Below are 21,518 nucleotides of genomic sequence, written 5' to 3'. Positions count from 1 at the left end.
TCCCTCCCTCCTCTTCCTCCCTCCCTCCTCCTCCTCCTCCTCCTCCTCCGCCGCCGCCGCCGCCGCCCGTCCTCCGCCGCGGCCAGCCGGGCAGCGCGGGCGGGCCGGGGGCTGCGCCGCCAGGGAGGAGGTTTGGGGGGGTCTGGGGGGGTCCGGGCACTTACTTGGGCTGGAAGTTGGCGGCGCGATGGGGAACGAGCGTTGGAAAACCGTGGGAGGAGCCTCGCAACTTGAGGATGGGCAGCAGGAGAAATCACAGGTACGGGGCGGGGGGCGGCGGGGGGCAGGGGGGGTCAGCCAGCCTGGGGGTCCCAGCGACCCCCCAGTGTCCCCAGCGAGCTTTTCTCCCGGTGCACCCCAGCGTGGCGAGCTGCCCTCCGCAGCCCCCCGTGTCGAGCCCCCCGGGCTGCCCCTCCTCACCCCCTCCCAATCAATGTGTTTATTAACCTGCAGCCAGGGCTCCCCCCGAGCCCCGGGACCCCCCGGCCGGGCAGCGAGCGATGCTCCGGAGCTGCCACACGCCCCTGCTGAACCGCTGCACGCTCTAAACTGCTCAAATAACCCTTTAAAAGGCATTTGCCATCTCAGCCCCGCGCTGCAGCCCGAGTCATCCCTCCCGGTTCGGGGGCTCCCGGCCGCCAGACCCGCTCAGGACCCCCAGGAGCCGCGYTGTTTTTTTGGGGGGCGGCCGGCGTTGCGGCGGGGTGCGGTGGAGCGGCGGCAGAGCTGCGGTGACACGCGGGGGATCCGGCACGTGCCGGAGCCCGTTTGCACATCCCGCTGCACGTGTGGCAGCCCCGGTAGCCCGGCGTGGCCGGCCGCTAGCCACCGAGCGCGCCCGAGCGGCCAGAGGGTCCGAGCAGCCCGGGATGGCTCGGCTTGGAAGGGACATTAAAGATTATCGCGTTCCAACCCCGCTGCCGTGGGCAGGGACACCTTCCGCTCGACCAGGCTGCTCAAATCCYCATCCAGCCTGGCTCTGGACACTTCCAGGGATAGGCATGGATGCACGCTGAGTGCTGGCAGGGTGGGAAGAAGGAGCGCGGAGTGTGGGCAAACGCGTCTGGGAAGAGCTGGAGGACAGCGAGTCTCCAGYGAGCCTGGGAGTGAAGGGACGGAGCCAAGAGCTGGCAGCGCTGCCCTTCCCCGGCACCCAGGAGCTGGGCGAGGATGGGGGGAGCAGCCGAGAGACACGCTCGATCCCGGGTCCCCCACTTCCCTGAGCCCTGACAGCCGCAGCGAGGCAAGGAAGGGATTTCTGCCCGACTTCTCCCTTCCCTGCTCCCTCCCGTCCCCGGTCAGCCCCTCCACCCTGAGCAGCTTCCGCGCCTCACTGGAGAGGGGCTGCACAGCCGGGACACCCCTGACCCCCGAGAAAGAAACCACCCTGCCCTCCCCTTGCTGGCAGAGCTGCCTCCCAGCGGCAGCCCCTGCGCGCAGGGATTCGGGCAGTGCCATCCGTTTGGAGCTGCCATTCCCGTGGCTTTGTGCCCCCCGTGGCCCTCGGGCGAGCCGGACACGATGGACGCAGCCCTAGCACGGGTGGACAGCGCAGCGCGGAGCTGCTGGTTCACGGTGGGCTGCGAAGGATGCGCAGAGTTCGCCGTGCAGCCGATGCTGCGATCCCAGCTCCCGTGAGCTCCGCTGGAATCCCATCTCAGCCCGCCTGCATGCTCACCCACGGAGCGGCTCCGGTGCGCTCGCCATCCTTCCCGTCTCCTCTCCCCGATCCGCAGAGTGTGGCGCGCCGTGGCAGCGGTGGCAGGCAGGCTCTGGGTGACAGAGGAGAGCAGGAAAAAGGGAGAGGATTCAGTTCAGCCGCTGCGAGCCCGCGGGTAGCCGGCGGAGCGCAGCGCTGGGCTCCGGGAGGGGACACAGCCCCGGCTCAGGGCGAGGGGACGGGGGCTGCAGCCCCGCGCCAGGCGGAGCAGCACGGAGGGATGGGCAGGGACGGTGGAGAGGGACGAAGCAGAACAAGGATGAAAAATGAGCCCCTCAGGCATCTCTGGGTTCGGGGTGGGTCTGACCCTTGCTGCCCTGGGGCGCCTTCAGCGCTGGGTGGACCCCGGCAGGAAGGTGCGGGWTCCTGGACTAAAGTTTGCACCGGCAGCTGAGCCTGGGCAGTGCACACCACGGTGTCCGCTCGCCTCGGAAGCARAGCAGCGGTTCTGGCTCGTACCCGGCTGAGGGCACAGCCCAGGGGCAGAGCAGCCACGCTGCCCGATCGCTGCCTGAGCTGCCATCCCTCAGCAGCGCTCGCCTGGTGAGCTGGGAGGAGCGGGGATTTGGGCAGGAGCAAAGGGCACCTCCTCATCTTAGGGCATCTCCCAGGGCAGAGCTCAGCCTCTCCTGGCACTGCTGTCCATCCGTGCCCTCCGGGGACCGGCCACCTCGGGGTGCCCTGGGGACAAGCGGGCTGGTGTCCCTCCCTTCCCACAGGCTGGAGCTGCTCATCCCAAGCCCCAGTCTGTCTGGCTGAGGAGTCTGAGGGATGCTGAGGGGCCTGGTGGGGTCTAGAGGAGCTCAGAAGAGTGGCTAGGTCACCAAGGACCCGGCCCCCATGGGTGACCAAGTGTAGATCTACTGCCCGTGCCAGTTTAGGGCACGGAGAGCCCGACTGAGCTTTGCACTGACACCACCATCCCTCAGATCCTGCCTGGRGCTCCCTCCCAGGCTCCAGAGCAGGTTTGCAAGTGAAGATCTGCTCATCCCAAGCACCACTCAGTCTCACAGCTTCTGCTCTCCTTGATTTGAAGACACTGGGACCTCCAGCCCAGTGGATGTCCCCAGGGGAACATCAATAACCAAGGCAGGGGGAGGTCCTACAACTGTCCAAAAGTCTTGGCAAGAATTCCAGGTGCTTGAGGCCAYGGAACAGACAGCAGGAACCCTTGGGATCATGAGAGTTGTGGTCATGGTGAGGCAGGAGCATGTGGCAGGGGTATCCACAGCGTCCCAGCAGCTGGGCATGCTGTTGCAGTGTTGCTGTGCTGGAGGGGCTTGGGGGGACCCCCAACCCAGTTTGGAGCGTTGCTGGTGCCACTGGCTGAGTTTCCCTCCTCTCCCCACTGCAGGTTGCCAGGTAACACAACCTGACAGCAAAATGCCGTGGGACTCATGAAGCTGCCGCCACTCAGGATCTCGCTGTTGCAGCAGAGGGGATCATTTTGGAAAGGGATTGGCCCCAAATTCCTGTTGCTGGCAGGAGGGCAGTGATTCTGGGGTTTGAAGGCTGGAAAACTGCTGGATACAGCTCCTGGTGTGCTGGCACATCCAGGAAGGGCTGCAAGATTTTGGTGTGTTGAGCCCAGCTGGGATTTGTGCGGCTGTGGGAAGTGGAGCATCATCCGTTCATGGCTCTGCTCTGGGAGCCCTGACTGCTCAGAGGTGTCCCTGAGCCACTGCAGCCCACCCATGTGCCCCTCGAGCTGGGGATGTCACCACGGTGGGAGCAGCAGCAGATGGGAGGGTACAAAGTCCTGGAGATGAGGGTGCTGTCATAGCCAGGACAGCCACAGGGACACGGTCCCTGCTCACCCTGGAGATCCCAAATCCCCTGGCACTGGCCTTTCGGGAGCAGCAACCCACCCCTCCTGTCACTTCGGTGCCTGCAGAGTGCTGAGGATCCCGGTCGAGCCCAGGTCCTGGGTGTCCACACAAGGATCTCAGCCACAGGCATCTCCCTCCTCTGAATTCCCCCATCCTGCTGCTCCTGGGTGTCCCTGGTGCCCCCAAACCAGGGCTCTGTGTCAGCACACACCAGGCAACTCCTCAACCCCCTGCTTGCCCAAAGTTCCCCTTATTGCTTTGACATCTCCTTTTAACGTGCACCAAGGGGCTGAGCTTGGGGCTGTCTTCTCACAGAGGTCCCTGCAAGTGGCTTCCGTCAGTCCAGGGCTGTTTGCACCTCCAGCCTCACTCCAAGGAGTTGGGGGAGAAACCCAGAGCATATCCTGGGGCTGKTGGGGCACCCATGGCCCCCCAACCAGCCCCGCTGCAGCTGGGGTCACCTTAATGCAAATGGTTGCGTGAGCGTGAATGAAATGAAGGGTGCTTGAAGGAAGGTGTCACTCCAGATAGATGTGCACGGGAGGGGACAGGGCCTGGGAAATCTTTGCAGATGCAGCAATTTTCCCCTCGTTTCTGGGGAAAGTAGTCTTTGTCTCTCTGAATCTGCAGTTTGCTGCCAGCCCTGCAATTCCTTGTGACAGCCGTGGCCAGGGTCAGGGGAAAATCACAGCCTCTGTCCTGCAGGTGTAATGAGGAGGGGAGGTGGAGGGGACCGGCAGCTGACGGGATCGGGTGGCAGCTCGCTCGCTCGGCACTTGGGGCTGTGCGGGGAGAAAAGGCTCTCGCTGGGCTCGGAGCAGCCCCCGGGGCTGGGCTGATGGGGATGTGCAGCTGCCGGAGGGGCTGGGGGGTCAGACACCTTTCCCACCACACCTCCCCCTTGCCGGGAGGCTCTGGGACTGATCCGAGGGTTTGGGAGCAGGAAACGCAGTGCCAGGAGGGTCGGAGGTTTGTGCCCTGCCATAGCTGGGACATGCCCCATGCCCAGCAGRTCCCTCAGGGCAGTGTGACCCCAGCACGGACCCGCAGCCTCCCCTCGCTGCTCTCCCTGCRGTCCCTGCCGTGAGAGGCACGGGGTGTTTTCCCTTTTTTCCCCGTATTTATGCTCGGGGCAGCGGGGAGCCCCTCACGCATCTCCCGGGGAGCCGGGGCMGCTCCAGCCGAGGATCGCGGCTGTAAATAAAACATTCCAGCGGGAGCCGGCGGTGCCGTGCCTTCGCTCTCGYTATTATTTCATAGCCCGCTCCCAGGCGGGTTGTGCTGCTCGGCTTTCTCGCTGCTCGCCCGTGGCCTCCACGTCCCTGGCACAGCCGGGGGGCTCCCTGGGGTCCCCGCGCCACCTCCTCTGTCACCACCCACCCCACGGCCGAGGTCATTGCCGGGTCCCCCAAAGCCCGAGCGGGTTTGAGCCTACCTGTGGGTGGAAGGGGAGCGGGGCGGGTGCATCGGGACGGGCCCCCACGGTGCGTGTGTCTGTGCCCACAGAGGATGAGCTGCGGGTACATCCTGTGCACCGTCCTGCTCTCGGTGGCCGTGCTCCTGGCSGTGACGGTCACCGGGGCCATCCTCTTCATGAACCACTACCACACGCCCGTCACCGAGTCGCCGCCGGTCATCAGCACCAACCCCGAGGAAGCCAACGCGCTGGTGACCATCGAGAAAGCCGACAGCTCCCGCATTAACATTTTCATCGACCCCAACTGCCCCAGCGCCGCCGGCACGCTGGGCCGCATGGAGGGGCTGCAGACCTCCCTGCTGCGCGCYGTCACCGACCACGACGCCGAGGCCAAGGCCACCAAGAGCCAGCAGAAGGCCCTGCTGGTCACGGTGGCCGACGAGGTGGCCAAGCTGCTGACCCACGCCGTGCAGCTGCGCGCCGACTGCGACGGCCTCAAGAAGGGGCACAGCGCCATGGGGCAGGAGCTGAGCGCYCTGCAGGGAGAGCAGGGCAGGCTCATCCAGGTGAGCCGGGCTGGAGGCGCCACATGGGGCTCCTTGGGGACAAACACACTGTCCCAGTGTCACATGGTTGCCCCTGCCCGCAGCATCCAAGGGAGAGCTCCAAGAGAAGGAGCTGAGGTTGAAGGCAGTGTTTGGGAACTGCAGGTGGGGAAGTCTGTCCCTACCAAACCGCCCCAGTGCCCGTGCTGGGTGTGCAGTCTGCCGGCTCCAGGTCCAGTTTTGGGGCTCCAAGCAGAGCCAAGCACAGCACAGAACCTTCTCAAGGGCAGTTCATGCAGTCAGCCCCCACTATTCACAGCCCCCGAAATTTCCCAGCCGATGGGCTGTGATGAGATGCTTACCTGAGCGTGCCAGGGGTCTGCCAGGTGCTGTAGCAAGATTCAGGGMATGGCTGGATGCTCCATGCCTTACCCTCCTGGCGCTCAGCTCTCTCTGTCCAGAGCTTCTCCTTTTTCTCTGCTTCACTTCTCTCCCCATCCTGCTGCTCTGCCACGGCCACCCCGTGTCACTCTCCCAGCCTGGGTCACCTCAGGGGACGATGCAGAGCTGGCGGCTGCCTCAGGACACGGCTATTCCTGCCGCCTCCGTCATCCTGTCCTTTGCCCAGAGATGCTCTTTATCCCATGGGTGGCAGCACCAGTGCACCCAGGTTTKGGGATTTCTCCTCCCTGGTGGCAGCAGAGGTGTTATATGGGATCTGCTGTGCATTTATGGCCCCCCAGCCCATCCCCTGGCACTGCTGAGCTGTGGGAGCAGGCAGGGTGATCAGGAGGCCGGGATGTGGAAGGGATTTCACAATTAACCCCAATTCTGTGTCCCCCCGTGTGTCCCCTGCCCACAGCTGCTCTCGGAGAGCCAGACCAACATGGCTCGGCTGGTGAGCTCCGTCAGTGACGTCCTGGACACGCTGCAGAAGGACCGAGGCGGGGCCCGGCCGCGGCTCAAGGCTGACCTGCAGCGAGCACCGGCCCGGGGAGCGCGGCCCCGGGGCTGCTCCAACGGTGAGCCTGCATCCCTGTCCATCCCTGCGGAGARGGATGSATKGGGGGCTGCTCRTGGGAGAGGGAAAAACACTAAGGGYGGRGCAAACCATCCTGGAGAAGGGATTTAACACAATGCAGGGGTTGGTGGAGGAGGTGGAGGAGGGAGATGGGAAAGCGTGTCCTGGAAGGGGGGAAAGGACCCAGCTGTCCACAAACCAGCACAAAAGCCACCGGACACCCCTGCAGACCCATCCGGTCCCCATGTAGGTGTAGAAAGGGCACAGGCAGAGCAGGGAGCTCAGTGGGTGTGGAGGGTGACCCTGCATGTCTCGAAGAAGCAGCCGCGTTCCTCAGCCTTTGGTTGAGATGCGGCTGAGTAAGAATGTCCTGGAGCTGGAGACACGTGCCCAYGCTCTGCCCWCAGCCYTCTCCRGCCATCAGCTCTCCCTYGTCCCCATGTGGGTCCCAGCTTGTCCCTGCCATCACACGGGGCTGTGGGGTCAGTCCCTACCGGCTGCTGGGGGTCCCTGTGGTGGCCACATCCCCCTGGGCACCGCTCGCCCTGAGCATCGGAGGGGAAGGGAGGGAAAGAGCAGAGCAGCACCAAGCTGCCAAGCAGAGCTGGGAGCAAGGCTGGGAGCCTGGCAGAAATGGCAAGACATTAAATTAGATCATTAATTAACCAGCTTTCCCCTGGTCCCACCCCATGCCAATGAATGCCACGCTGCAGGCTCCCGGCCCCGAGACTGCTTTGACATCTACGCGAGCGGACAGCAAGAGGATGGGATTTACTCCATCTTCCCCACGCACTACCCCGACGGCTTCCAGGTCTACTGTGACATGAGCACGGAYGGGGGCGGCTGGACGGTGAGCTGCCACCACGCTGGGGACACCGGGGGATGCCACCTCTGGCCATGGGCTGGGGGTGGGAGATGTCATTTGGACACTTGGATGTGTCATCGGGATGGGCAGTAAATGTCAAGGGGTCCTGGCTGTGCGGCCAGAGAGTCCCAGTGGTGGCACCCAGAGCCCTGAGCTCCTGTCCTGGGCTGGGGAGCGTGGCTGGAGCTGGAGGAGTTCCAGGCTGGGAGCTGATGCCACCATTGGAGTTTGTCCTTCTCGAAAGGAGCACGGTGTGGCTGTGCCATGGGTGCATGGCTTTGCTCTGCCCTGTCCTCGTGGACCCAGTGAGCCGGTGCTGGAGCTCAGGGCACACCCCAAACCCGGCACGTTTGGCCTCAGCTAAGGCCGGGCTGCCCGGGGCTGCCGCGCTGATTCACTCCCTGTCTGGTTCGCTCTGCACGGCGGCAGCGATGGCCCCGTGATCACAGCAATGGGGACAGAGAGCAGGGCCATGGGGGGACACGGCACTGGCAGCCCCGAGCCTGGAACCCCCAGTGCCCCACGGAGCACCGGGAGCCCCTCCCTACCCCAGGGGGTGCCAGTAGGACAGAGAGGGGGTCCCAGCAGGGTGGGCAGGCAGCCTCTGCCCTGAGGACACTCTGGGTGAGCCGAGCTGGCCAGCACCCCTCCAGCTGGGCGCTCTAGGAAACAAATCCCCAAGATCTGATTCCCCTAAGCAGCTTTGAGCAGGGCCAGGAGGGAGCTTAGCCCCCCTGCCCTCAGGAACTGCTGAGCCTTCGACCTCCGAGAGCCCACYCCGGGCAGGGGGAGCCTGGGTTGGTACCAGCAGCTCCAGCGGGGAAACTGAGGCACAGCACAGCCCGGGCATCTCAGCTCTTGGGGGCTCTCAGAGGAAAAAAGGGGGAATCTCTCGGGCTCCTCAGGGTACGRAGGGTCCCTGCAAACCCCGTGCACAGCCTGCACAGCCTCCACCAGCCCCAGCCATGCCTGAAGAGCAGCCCAAGGTGATTAGCGAGACACTCAGAGGCTTATTTAAAGCTGYTGCAGGCGGGGGGCTGGGGCTGGGCTGGGGAGGGGGCGCAGCGAGTGATTCCAAGCCCGGCAGCACCGGGGGTCCGGCAGTGGAGTGGCACAGACACCTCGGCTGTGCCCTGCCTCGATGGGCACAGGAATCAAACCAGGAGCTGGATCCAGRCACAGCCAGGGCAGGGTCCAGAGGGGACAGCCCAGGCTCCCGTTCCTTGGGGCTTCCCAAACCCATCTCCAGTCCCTTGGGAACAGGGATTGTCTCTGCCATCCCCCGGGGGCTGGGGCTGTGGGGCACGGGCTGATCCCGGCTCCAGGTGAGCTTTGGCACGGCTGGGTGCCGTGGTGCAGAGCCTGGGAAATTTCTCTTCCCTTTTTCCCTCCTCCTCCTCCTCCTCCTCCTCCTCCTCTCTGGAGCGATTACTCCTGACATTTGGGCTTATTTGCATGTGGGTGGGTGGGTGGAAGCGATGGCAGCAGCCGAATCAATTTTGACTCGGGAGCTTGGGAGCTGCTGAGCTCAGCTTTAGCCTGSCTGGACAGCTCGGAGGCCGCGGCSAGAGGGGCAGCAGGAAGAGCTGCAGCTCCTCACCATCCCCATGGCACGATCTGCAGGGTCCTGGCTGCTCCCTGTCCCTGTCCTCGGGAAGGCTGAGCCAGGCACCGCTGCTCTGTCCCCCTCAGTCCTCCCAGGAGCAGCAGGACCACGTTTGCAGCTGTGGGGACGAGGATCTGGGTCAGTGCTGAGCACCCACATCCCGTGCCCAGCTCTGGCTGTGACTGCAGTGACCACTGCCCAGCCCAGCTACCCCCTTGTCACTCACCTCTGGCACTTCACTGAAGTAATAACGGGATGATGGAGGTCCAGGGAGGCTCAGCATGTTGGGAGGCCTCAAAAAGTTGCCTTTTCATGGGATGCAGTCTTCCAAATCTTTGCAAATGCCCCACACTCCTGCCAGTGCCTCCCCTGCTGCTCCTCTGGGGCAGAGTCCCTGGATCAGGTTCATGAGCAGYGGTGCTCTTTGTGCCTCAGCATCATTTTCCAYGTMCAGTGAGTGCTGGGAAATGGTGGGRAAGCCCAAGGRTGCAGAAGGAAAGGCTGTGCCAGCAGGRTGAGGGCTGTGGGAGCGTTAAGGGACAGCTTCCAGCTCCATGGGCACCCTGGAGSGGGGCTGAGCACACACCGGTGCACTGACACTGGGCTGGGGTAAACTGAGGCAAGGGGTGAGAGGAGCCTGGGGAAGAACACGCTGTGATTTATGTGTCACCACAAACAGGGACGAGAAAATTCTGCTGTGTGGGGCCAGGAGCAGTTGTGGGGTGGGCAGTGCTGCTGGCTCTGGTGTTCCCAGGCTGTCCCACGGCACTGGCTCTGCAATGCTCCGAGTTTTCTCCCTGGCTGAGCYCAAAGAGGGTCTCCCTGCTGTGACAGGGCTCAGAGGACATCCTGGGGACAGGGCTGTGGGGACAKGGCTGTGGGGTCTGTGCCATGGCTGCCTGAGCACGGCGGTGGTGGAGCAGTGATGGCTGAGCTTGTCCCCAGACCGGGGCTGTGGTGGGATTTCCATCCCAWTGGGAGTTTGGTGGAGCTGAGGACAGGAAGATGCCAACGCCGTGGCTGGCACGGGTTGRAGCTCCTGCTTTTCTCCGCTTTTAACCCATTTTTTCTGGGTTGGTGCCTTCACAGGAGGCTGTCCCCATCCCACAAACACAGCSGGGGGAGGCAGAGGGTGAGGGAGATAAATATTTCAGCCTTGCCTTTAAAGAAGGGACGGAAATCCTTTTTGCTTAAGAGGGRGTGATGCATATTTGATGAGGAGGAAAAGAGCAGCGAGGCGGGGCTGGGAGCACCATGAGCCCGCTGGTCACTGCTGCACCGGCATTCCCGGCACCCCAGAAGGGAGGAGGCTCCCACAGCCCGACCTGCACRTGGTGGGTGCACAAATGAAGCGTGAGAGAGGATGAGGATGGAGCAGSAGGCTCGGCAGGACGCAGGACCTGCAGCGCTCACCAGGCTTTGAGCAACCAGCCTTGTGCCAAGCGAGCCGGGCGGGCAGCGGGGGCACCGAGGGCTGCTCCSGGGGGATTCCTGAGCCGTGCCCAGGCTCAGCCAAGGCTGCCGTGTCCCCCGTGCTTCCCTGGGCACCGCAAAGGCAATTGGCCTATTTACAACCGCGGGGCAAAGCCGATTAAGAGCGGCACYGGTGCCGCCTCCACCGCCTTCCACCGCGGCAGCGCCGGAGCCGGCGTTGGCCGGGGAAAATCAGCTTCAGGCCCCTGTCCAGCCACACCCTCCCCCCTTCCCAGCAAGCCTGAAGAAAGCCCCTTTAAACGGGCTTAACCACAGCTTCTCAAGTGCTCAACGCGGGGATAAAAATTAAGGCTCTAATTCTAGAAGGTAAGTACAGCAGGATCAGAGCCGCGCCGTGCCGAGGAGTGTGCCGGAGCCTCAGCTGGCACACGCAGCCCCAAAAACGCCCGGCTGGAGAAGGGAACCGGTGACAGGGTCACAAAATGGGTCTGTTCCTCATGCCAGGATGAATCCCTGCTCCCCATTCCAGGATGAAACCCTGCTCCCTGTGCAAAGATGAATCCCTGCATGTGCAGGAGGGCAGGAGCAGCCAGGGGAGCAAAGCACGGTGGTTTCAGAGTTCATCTGCATTCCCCAATCCTGGGATCCTAGAAGTTTCGTCTTGGCAGCACAGCCCAGCTCCGAAAATGGGGTTCTGTGGCCCTTGGGCTGCCAAAACATGGGATGGCTCTGCCTAAATCACCCCAGCTGTCCCCACCACGGTCACGGGAGTGTGGAGCTTGCTTGGAGCGAGGCTGGCTCAGCCAACTTTAATGCAATTAATCCAGGGACTGGAGGCTTAATTAAGTTCAAATGGTCGGGCATGAAGCAGCATTTTCTGGATCGCTGTCAATAGATCAAATCCAAAACTATGGATAAAAGGGGATGAAACACGCAGGGCAGAACACGCCGATGAGCAGATGGGGGAGGAAAAGGGAAAGGCTCCGAGCAGAAAAGCTGCACTGAGCCCTGGGATCTGGCGGGGATCCGGGGGCTCTGCAGGGGTCGGGGCGGTCTGTGCCCCTCAGTTCATTTCTCTGGGACACTAATGAGGCTGTCRCAGGGATGGTGCCTCAGGATGGGGTRCCTGCCCSGGAGAGCAAGGAGATCCAGGAGGKGRAGAKCRGCTGCTSGGTTTTGCACAGCTCAGARCACCCACTGCGGGCAGGAGGGYTCACACTGACCTGACTGCAGGACAGAGCTCGGGTCACACCGTCCGTGCCTCTGCTCCCACGGCAGTAGAAGCCTTGCACTGTTGGGAGGCAGGAACAGGGTGTCCACCCCTCCAGGAGCACCTGACACCTTTCCCAGGAGATGCAGGATTCCCGAATTCTGCTCCAATTTCCACATGGAGGATCCTGTGCAGGGTTTTATCTGAACCGACTCACCCGCCCTGGGAGCCCCAGGCGACGATCSGCATTTCCCCGGGGACCTCTGTCTGCCATCCCTGTGTAATCCCTGAGCCGACCGGGCTCAGTTTGTGCCTGTGCCTAATTAGGCAGGGGCACGGAGGGGCGGGCAGTACCCTGGAGAGCGGAGGGGCTGCCTGGGTCACACACAACTGATGCCCTGCGTGTGTCCCCAGGTATTTCAGCGACGGGAGGACGGCTCCGTCAACTTTTTCCGCGGCTGGGAAGCGTACCGGGACGGCTTTGGGAAGCTGACAGGAGAGCACTGGTTAGGTGTGTGGGGCTGGCAGGGCTCGCTCTTGGGTGGGTGGTCAAGCCTGGGGTCCCTTGGGGCGGTTTGGGGTTTTCTCTGCGATGGAGGGGACACGAGACCCTTTTGGACAACACCCGTGTCCTGGGAGGGATGGGCTGGGCAGGCAGGGAGAGTGTGGGATGGCCGCACAGGGAGGGGAAGTGACGGGGAAGTGACCCCAACCCCACAGGGTCCCCACACTGACCCCTTTCCCCCTGCCAGGGCTGAAGAGGATCCATCTGCTGACGGTGCAGGGCAGCTACGAGCTCCGCATCGACCTGGAGGACTTTGACAACGGCACCGCCTTCGCCCACTACGGCAGCTTCGGCGTGGGGCTCTTCTCCGTGGACCCCGAGGAGGACGGGTACCCCATCACCATCGCCGACTACTCAGGGACAGCAGGTGGGGCAGCAGGCTGGGGCAGGGGGAACCTGGCTGGGGTGTTCCCATGTCCTCTGCATCCCTGCAGGAGCGGGGCCGCAGTTGGGTGCTGCTGGAGGAGCCCCCATTGCAGGGGGAACCCAGGGGAGCCCCACGGGGCAGGGACTCCTCAGGACTCAGGGCCCATCAGGACTCCTCTCCCCTGGCACAGGTGACTCCTTCCTGAAGCACAACGGGATGAAGTTCACCACCAAGGACCTGGACAACGACCACTCGGAGAACAACTGCGCTGCCTTCTACCACGGCGCCTGGTGGTACCGCAACTGCCACACGTCCAACCTCAACGGGCAGTACCTCAAGGGCCACCACAGCTCCTACGCCGACGGCATCGAGTGGTCCTCCTGGACCGGCTGGCAGTACTCGCTCAAGTTCACCGAGATGAAGATCCGGCCCGTCCGGGAGGAGAATTAGCTGATGGCATGAACCCCTCCCCACCGTCCCCTGCCCTCCCCACCACCCTGCAGACCCATCCCCCTCCCTGTCACCCTYCCCGTCCTTTCTGAGGGCTTGCCCATCTCTGAGGGGCCCCTGAGGAGCACCTGCCACCGGTGAGGGTGACTYCAGCTCCTGGGCACCCACGGACATTGCCAGACCTTTGCTGCCCACTGCCATGGCTCCCCTGCGGCCAGAGCGGGTGTCCTGGCCAGAGTGACCCAAGGCTGGGGCACAGAGGGCAGCAGGGTGCAGGGATTTGGGCAGAGGTGCCCAGCAGGGTCCAGCAAGGAAGAGAAAGGGCTGCCTGGAGGGGAGGAGGGAGGGCAGGAGGGATGCAGCACCTCTGGTCACCTCTGCTCCGGGCACTGACACCTGGCTGTGCTCTTGCCAAGCTGGCAACGGACTGGGGGCACTTGCCATGGGGAACCCCGGGCCCCCCAAACCCCCAGGACTGCGATGAGGCCGCTGCTCCAGCTCTCCCCATGGTGCTACTGGTGATGGGGAGGGCTCAGCCTGACCGTGCCAGCGATTCCTGCTCCGGACTGCACAAAGCTCCCCTCCGCCCCACGCAGCTGGGGAGGGACAACTACCAGCTCCTTAGTCCCTGTTGTCCCTGTCCTGAGTCCTGGAGCCTCCCAGCAGGTCAGGACGCCCCAAAGTGAGCCARCACAGTGCTGCAAGGACGCACACCCAGAGCTGAGCACGGCATGAATCTGTCTCGGCAGCGCTGGGGAAACGGGAAGCACRGCGAGGAAGAGGAGGAGGMGAGGAAGGTTCTCTTCCCAACACAGCTCTGCCGGCATTTCACAGCTCCTCCCTCCCAACCGGACCCACTCGGATTCACGTCGGACTTTGACCATCCAAAAGCCGTGACCCTTCCCCCAAACAGCACAGCCACATCTCCCCACGAGCCCCCTCCGCTCGCTGCCGGCCTGGGCACCCGCCTTCATTTCCACCTCGGCTGAGCTGCAGCACTGGCTCGGCACCTGCAGATCTCCAAAGCCTTTCATTTCCTCAAATCCCGTTAAGGTTTTGCAAAAAAAAGAAGCCCCGAGTGGGGCTTAGCATCTGCAGGGCCCTGATAACCGGGCGGCAGCACCAGCCGGCCCGAGCGGGAGCACCACGGGGTGCGGGACTGATGGCTCCCTGCAACGACTCAAATGGGGGATTTTGTCCAAAAAAATGAGAACCAAATGCGAGCAGACTCTGAAGAGGGAGGGGAGGGGACAGACGGAGCTCTGCCACCCTTTACATCATTGTCTGTCTGTGATACAGCAGAGCCCTGACCCCAAGAAACACCGTGGGACAGATGGATGGACTGAGGAGGGGAGGAAAACTCCCACTGTCCCCATTTCCAGGGGGCTTAAAGCATGGGCAGATCAAAGGCTCAGCTTCCCAGCTGTGCCAGGTTTGTACTTCCCTCTGTGTTTCCATTTTTAAGCCTTCCCCACCCTGAATCTCGTGCTGGACAAGCTCTCTCACCTACTGGGTGGGTCCCTGTCCGTCTGTCCCAACAGGGAACAGGGACAAATGATGCAATGGGATCACCACAGCTTTTTACTCTGCCAGAGAGATTCTTCAGAGCSCTCAGGTGAGGCTGAGCTCTGAGTGAAGGCACCAGCTCTACCACTCCATCCATGCCCAGAGCAGCTGCCCAGGCCGGAACAATGGGATTTGGGGGAACTCAGCAGTGGCATTTCTCAGCACAACAGCAGGWGCCCTGACAGCTTCCAAGGAGCTTCCTGTGCTCCCCTGGACCTCTCTGGAAAGGGTCCTGCCTGCACCCATCTTTACTTTTCGATCATTTATTGGTGGATCAGCTGTAGCTGGGTTTTCTGATGCTTTGGGCAGGAATGCACACGGAGCCCTGTGCCAGGTGGGAAGGCTCATCCCCTCCCCAGCCCCCTGCACCGGTGTTCTGCCATGCTGGGGAGGGAGCGCTGTACGTTGGTTTGTGGGTAGCACACCCCTGTGTCYCCCGGGACCCCCAAGGTTTTGTTTTGCCTTGCACGAGAGGTATTTAATCCATGCCAGGACGCAGGATTTCCCAGGATTATTCCCGAGAGCTCACACATCTCTCCACGGCCCCGGATTAGGTTAAAGCCRTCCGTGGTGACCCCTCCCTGGACAGAGGCGGGCAGGGGTGACCGGGGCTCTGGGGTATGGCTGTGACCCTTTCTGGAGGAGCCCAGGGCCAGGCYGTGGTGTGTAGCAGTGCCGTGAAGTCTGGTCGTGTGTGAGTGTGTCCAACGCTGTTCATGTGGACTTTCTGAACTCCTTAATAAAAGGATCTCATCGTTACCCCTGTGTGACAGCCCTGCCCGTGTCACAGCGTGGGGACATGGCCGTGGTGACAGGAAAGGTGACACCGAGCTCCTGGCAGTGCTGGGGCGATGGCTCCTGCCCCTGCCGGGCTCCTGGCATGGCAGCTCTGGAAACGCTGAAACCACCCTGCAAAACAAGAGCTGGGGACACTCTGGGGGCAGAGGAGGCTTCACAGGGCTCCAGCCCGAAGGCAGGGCCTGAGGGACCTCGGGGTGGCCCTGGGGCTGGGGGTGGGAGCATGGCAGGTCTTGGTGCCAAGGGGAGGTATTCCCTGCTCTGATGGACAGAGCACCAAGTAATGACCCCAATCCTTTCCTGCTGCCCACCCCATATCCCACCCCAGTGCCCATCCCAGCAGAGTGCACTGGGCACCGTGTTGCAGCACTGGTGGCTGCATGTGTTGACCATGGAGGGTGGGAGCAGTTCAGCAGATCCATTTGGGGCCGGGCTCTGGTCAGGTTTGGGGTTGTGGGGTCTCCARTGGTGTTTGGGCACCCACCACACTCAATGGGTACATCCAGAACCCCAAAAGCCATGCAAGGAGGCACCAGCCAGATGAGGGGGACACACTGTGCCCCCAGAYGGGGCACTCCCTGCCAGCAGCATCCCTGACAACTGCCAGGGACACCAGGCCAGCCCCGGCTGCTCCTCCAAATGAGGCTGCAAATTAAGGCAGTGCGTTAATGAGCGGTGTTGCYGCGCTCCCATTGTGCCAGCTCCACCAACCCCTGTCCCCCCATCCCCTCCTCAGCCCCCTCCCCGAGGATCCCACCCTCTTCTCTCTGTGGCCACACGTCCGAGGGGTGGCAYGGCAATGAGCGCTGGTGGCTATTTAACGGCCCAGGGCGGGCTGACCGCTCATCTGGACACAGAGTGGACAGAGAGTGGCCACGGCTGGCAGCTGAGAGGTGCAGAGGTGAGTGACTGGTGTCTGTCTGTCTGTCTGTCTGTGTGTCTGTCCCTGCTTTACACCCCTCGATGGACAGCACAGCCAGGGAGGAGGCAAAGGCTGGTGGGGGCAGCTGGGGACCCACCAGCACCCCCAGAGCCCAGGACGGGACAGCAATTTGGCTCCAGGATGGTAACGGGGCACAAAAAGGGAGAGAGCAGAACAGGGGCAAGGTGTGAAAAAGGGAGGGAGCACCCCAAAGTGAAACCTGTGGGCTAAGGGGTGTTKGGAAGGGCAGGCAGGGGCTTGGGTGTGCCTGGCTCTGGCACAGGAATGAGGAGCACCCGCAGCAGCCCCTTGGGCAGGCGTGGGGCAGACACCCCCAGCACCGGCATAGATTTTAAGGCAATATCTCTAGATGATAATAATAATAATAATAATAATAATAATAATAATAATAATAATAATAATAATAATAATACACATTTCCTCTTTCTGAGCCTTTTTTGGAGCAGAAAGGGAGGCAGAGCAGCCCTGCCCCTGCTGAAGGTTACCCACTGCCTGTGGCACTGCTTGAGGCTCAGGGTTTCAGGGTTTCACTCCCTCCTGCTTTGCTCAGACCTCTCTGCCAGGGCACCCCCGAGCCCCATAAAGCAGAGCGGTGTCGAGCACCTTCCTCTCACCGGTGTCACCCAGGCACAGCGGGCAGGACCCGCTTTTGGGGACGATCAGGGTGATGCCCCGAGCGTTCCCGCGGTGCCTCCGAGAGGAGCGGGCGGCTCCGGAGCCCTTCGCCTTGCCCGGCTACCAGCCCACTCAGCTGGGGCAGTAAAAAGATTTTTKAAAACCTTAAATCAGGCYGCAAGAGGTGCATTGTGCTTGGGGCAGCAGCAGGGCTGGAATTTGCGAGCATGGACCTGCTGCCGATGAAGGGCAGAGGGTCTGAAGGAGCAGGGGGAGCTCCGACCCCCAGCACCCCGCCGGTGCTGCAGGAGGAGCAGGGGGTGCCTGGGGGTTTCCAGGGCTGGTTTGAGGGTGTCGAAGCAGGGATGGGGAAATGCCGAGGGCAGCCCGTGCTGCTGTCCCATCCATCGGTGCTTTGCTGACATCCTTCCCCTTCCTGTGCTTCCCCCAGATGAGAGCACCCTACYCGCTGTCCTGCCTCTTCCTCCTGAGCCTGGGAGCCTGCTTCCCTCCCGGCGAGCGCTGGGAGCCGGGACACCCAGGCGAGGGGGCTCTGCTCGGTGCCGGCTGGCAAACGGGGGCGGAGGGCCGCGGTCCCGGCTGGAGGACAGGGGCAAAGCGGAGGCGAAGCGAGGAGCTGGAYGCGCTGCTGAGCATCGCCCGGGAGCTGCGGGGATACGGCACGGCCGGGGCAGAACAGCGGCCGGGCAGGAGGGGCGGCCCCGAGCCGCTGCCCATAGGAGGGGAGAAGCGCAGCGGAACCCTGGGCAACCTGGCCGAGGAGCTCAACGGCTACAACAGGAAAAAAGGGGGCTTCACCTTCCGCTTCGGGAGATGAGAGCTTGGACTTGATCCCCCAACTCCTGCAGGTCATCCCGTCCCGTCTTTCCCTTCTGTCTCACCTGGGTTTGCTCGAACAAAAGGGTTTGGGTTGTTTGTTTTTTTTTTTGCTGCTGGGGTTGCCTTGGGGAGGGGCAACGCTGCGTTTGCTCCACGCCCAGCTCTGCTCTGCATCTCCCATCCCCGTTCCCAACCAGAGCAATGGAAGAAGAGGAGGGTGCCTTAAAGAGGGTGAAATCCCTTTCCTGGTCACACAGAGCTGTTGTTGGGCACAGGGAAAGGGCCCAAGGTGGGTCTCCGGTGGCACAGGGGGATGGGATGGGATGGGATGGGATGGGATGGGATGGGATGGGATGGGATGGGATGGGGATGGGATGGGGATGGGATGGGCAGAGCAGGGGTGGCACAACGGGACAGGCAGTGCCAGCAGGACCAGGCAGCGAGGCTGGAGGGTTACAGCAGGACAGTCCTGGTGGTGCCAGTCCCCGGGGACTGCCTGTAGTGCAGGGCCAGCTGCCAGGGAGGAGAGGGTCCCTCAGAGCTCTCACCGAGTTGCTGCTCTCCTGCCTATTAAGGAAAAGTCCCTCCGGCAGCAAATTCTGCTTAGTGTCAAGATGCCTCTTACACGAGGCAGCTCCTGCCTGCAAAACCAGGGCAGAGCAGCRGGGTTCGAGAAAATCTTGTCCTTAGCAACCCCTGGAGTGAGCACGGAAAGCTGCCCTGGCATCACCAGCCCTGCCCCGACCCCCAGTGCCCTGTTCATGCCCCGACCCCGAGTCCTCACCACGGTGGGACAGTGGTGACCGACCTTCAACGTCCTTGTCACTCAGCCCAGCTCCCGCCTGACAGCCTGGCCCTTCCCAGTGCCTTCCTGGCCTCATCACCCCCATTCTCAKCTGCAGCTACTGCARAACTCGGGTGCAGAAGGACTGAAAMAAGGAYTTCTGCACCCACTGAGGGGTGCTCGGTTTGTCTTCACAGTGGTGCAGCTCTGGGAATGGTCAAGCCCACAAGTCAGCACAGCCACTGCCCCACTGCCCATCCACTGCCTGCCCATCCTTTGGGCAGGTTTAGCTCTGCCRATGCCACTGTTTTCTCTGTGCCTGCCAGAGGTACCAGCAATCAGAGCTCTAACTACCTGCTGCAGGCACTAACGGCAGCTTACATACTGAGCCACTGCTGATATTTCATTGCAGGCACAAAAATGAGCTGGGAGATGATTTGCAAGCGCTAAATTGCACCCTCAAAAATCAGAGACCGTGGCAAGACTTGGTTGGGGGAGTAAAAAAGATTAAAAAAACCCTTAAATCAGGCTGCAAGAGGTGCATTGTAATATCCATCAAGCAGACAGACCACTTAATGCAGTGCTGCGTGAGTTGTTCTGGCAGCAGGAGAAGTGAGTGAGGCTGAATGGAGGAGCTGGAACACGGGGGAAAACAGTGGTGGGGCAGCAGGTCCAGGAGGAGCGATGGAGAACAGGACAGGGTGGGATGAGGAACGGGAGGGACAGCAAGGACACGGACAGTGCCAGGATTTGTCCCTCACACCAGGACAGCCCCGGCTGTGAAGGTGAGGAAGGGCATTTCCTGCATCCCTGCTGCCCTGAGCATCTCACACCGGGGAGCACAGCAGCGACCCACGGCACTCACCCCTGGGGTGAGCCCCACCCCAGGCACCCCCAAACCCAAATCCACCCCCTCCCAACTCCCACCCCACCAAAGACCCCGCTCGGATCGGGACGCGCTCGCATCGCACGGYGGAGACGGAGCTTTATCGATGTTTCCATGGCGACGACTTCCCCCCACCCCGCCTTTCTTTTGAGTGTTCAAACCATCAATAAAAACGCACTGATCAATTTTACCCTGCGCTGGAGTCGGGGGGGAGGGATGGGAGGGAGGAAGGGGAAGAGTTTTGGAGTAACTCGGGGTGAGTGAGGGGCGGTCAATCCCCGGCTTTGCTGTGATGGATCATTGCAGGGGAAAGTGGCACCGGCTGCTGCGGGAAGGCAAAAGGAAACCCGCTGGGCATTGCTGGGGYTGCCTGGGCTCCTGCACTCAAATCTGCGAGAGGAACGGGCTCAGAAGAGCCTCATAAAAGCACACACATAACGAGGCTGTGATTGATGTGCAATAACCTCTGCAGATGTCACTGGGAAGCGGAGCATTTACCTGGCAGGTGGGACAGAGCTGGGCTCAGCCCCCATGGCACAGGGCTCCGTGATGCCATCACCCTCCTCACCCTCTGTCAGGAGAGGGGCCATGGCACCCCTGGGCTCCTCTGAGCTCACCTCAGGGTGTCTGGTGTGCTGGAAGAGGCAGCGTTCTGCTCCTGATTGCTGCCCCTTGGGGATTAATGCTGAGGAGGGGAGGTAAAAGTGAATGGAAAAGAACTGCCCGGAGCCTGGGAGTGTGTGGCTGGGAGGAAGGAGGGGGAACATGCCAAGAACAACCCCTGAGGGGCTGGAGAGCCCTCCCTGCAGATGGGACATGATGTCTCCCCCCCAGCTCCCACAGGAAGCTACAGCCCTCCCCAGTTCCTCTCCTCCAGAGGGGACACAGGACCCCAACACCTCTGAGAGCCAGAGAGCTCAGAACCCACMCACACACCAACCCTAAGGAGCAGATCAAACAGGCCCTGGACTCCTCTAACACGGCCAGAGGACCGAGACAGTGAGAGCAGAGCAGGCACTGCCACCATCGCTGCTGGGACTCTCCATGGAATGTCCTGTTAGCCCTCATGGATACCCTGTTAGCCCTCATGCAATGTCCTGTTAGCCCTCATGGATACCCTGTTAGCCCTCATGCAATGTCCTGTTAGCCCTCATGGATACCCTGTTAGCCCTCATGCAATGTCCTGTTAGCCCTCATGGATACCCTGTTAGCCCTCATGCAATGTCCTGTTAGCCCTCATGGATACCCTGTTAGCCCTCATGCAATGCCCTGTTAGCCCTCATGGAATGCCCTGTTAGCCCTCATGCAATGTCCTGTTAGCCCTAATGCAATGCCCTGTTAGCCCTCATGGATGCCCTGTTAGCCCTCATGGATGCCCTGTTAGCCCTCCTGGAATGCCCTGTTAGCCCTCATGGATGCCCTGTTAGCCCTCCTGGAATGCCCTGTTAGCCCCCATGGATGCCCTGTTAACCTTCATGGATGTCCTGTTAGCCCTCATGGATGCCCTGTTAGCCCTCATGCAATGTCCTGTTAGCCCTCATGGATGCCCTGTTAGCCCTCCTGGAATGCCCTGTTAGCCCCCATGGATGCCCTGTTAGCCCTCCTGGAATGCCCTGTTAGCCCCCATGGATGCCCTGTTAACCTTCATGAATGTCCTATTAGCCCCCATGGAATGCCCTGTTAGCCCCCATGGATGCCCTGTTAGCCCTCCCTGCCCAGGCACAAGCCCTGCCCTGGCCTCTGCCCATCTGCTCCATCCYCAAGGRCTGMCCCTCACCTTTCCTCCACCCTGGGCAGAGCTGCAGCACCACAAACACACAACGGGAACAGCAAATCTCAGAAACACAATGGCAGAGAAAGMAACCTCGGTTTAATTGCATCCCAGGGACCYATGAAGAGGCTCTGTGTGTCATAASTGGGTCAWGCAGGCTCCAGGAGCACAGGTGGGACCTTCATCAGCAGAATGGATGGGAGGACAAACACAGAACCCTCAACAGGGGGGCGATTGCTGGGAAAACACTCAGCACGGCCGGGTTTGCAGGTCAGCTTTCTGCTGA

At 61.9% G+C, this 21,518-nt stretch overlaps 2 protein-coding genes across 2 annotated transcripts; both read left to right on the top strand.

The window, feature by feature from the left end:
- The first annotated feature begins 187 nt into the window (after positions 1-187).
- On the top strand, positions 188-15,322 carry FIBCD1 (fibrinogen C domain containing 1). Its single transcript, XM_057380098.1, has 7 exons — positions 188-259; positions 5,056-5,532; positions 6,374-6,533; positions 7,246-7,382; positions 12,062-12,158; positions 12,400-12,579; positions 12,770-15,322. Exons 1-7 carry the CDS (start codon positions 188-190, stop codon positions 13,027-13,029), a joined length of 1,383 nt encoding a protein of 460 aa, XP_057236081.1. The 3' UTR covers positions 13,030-15,322.
- A 2,080-nt stretch (positions 15,323-17,402) lies between these two features.
- Positions 17,403-17,789, top strand: QRFP (pyroglutamylated RFamide peptide). The gene has a single exon (XM_057380056.1). The coding sequence runs from the start codon at positions 17,403-17,405 to the stop codon at positions 17,787-17,789; it is 387 nt and encodes a 128-aa protein (XP_057236039.1).
- Positions 17,790-21,518: the final 3,729 nt, after the last annotated feature.

This window comes from Malurus melanocephalus, unplaced genomic scaffold, assembly GCF_030028575.1.
Source record: "Malurus melanocephalus ecotype Western Australia unplaced genomic scaffold, MMel_1.1 scaffold_435, whole genome shotgun sequence".
In the NCBI taxonomy this organism is placed as follows: Eukaryota; Metazoa; Chordata; class Aves; order Passeriformes; family Maluridae; genus Malurus; species Malurus melanocephalus.
Note: the sequence above shows the minus strand (reverse complement) of the source record. Positions and strands in the feature narration are given on the sequence as shown.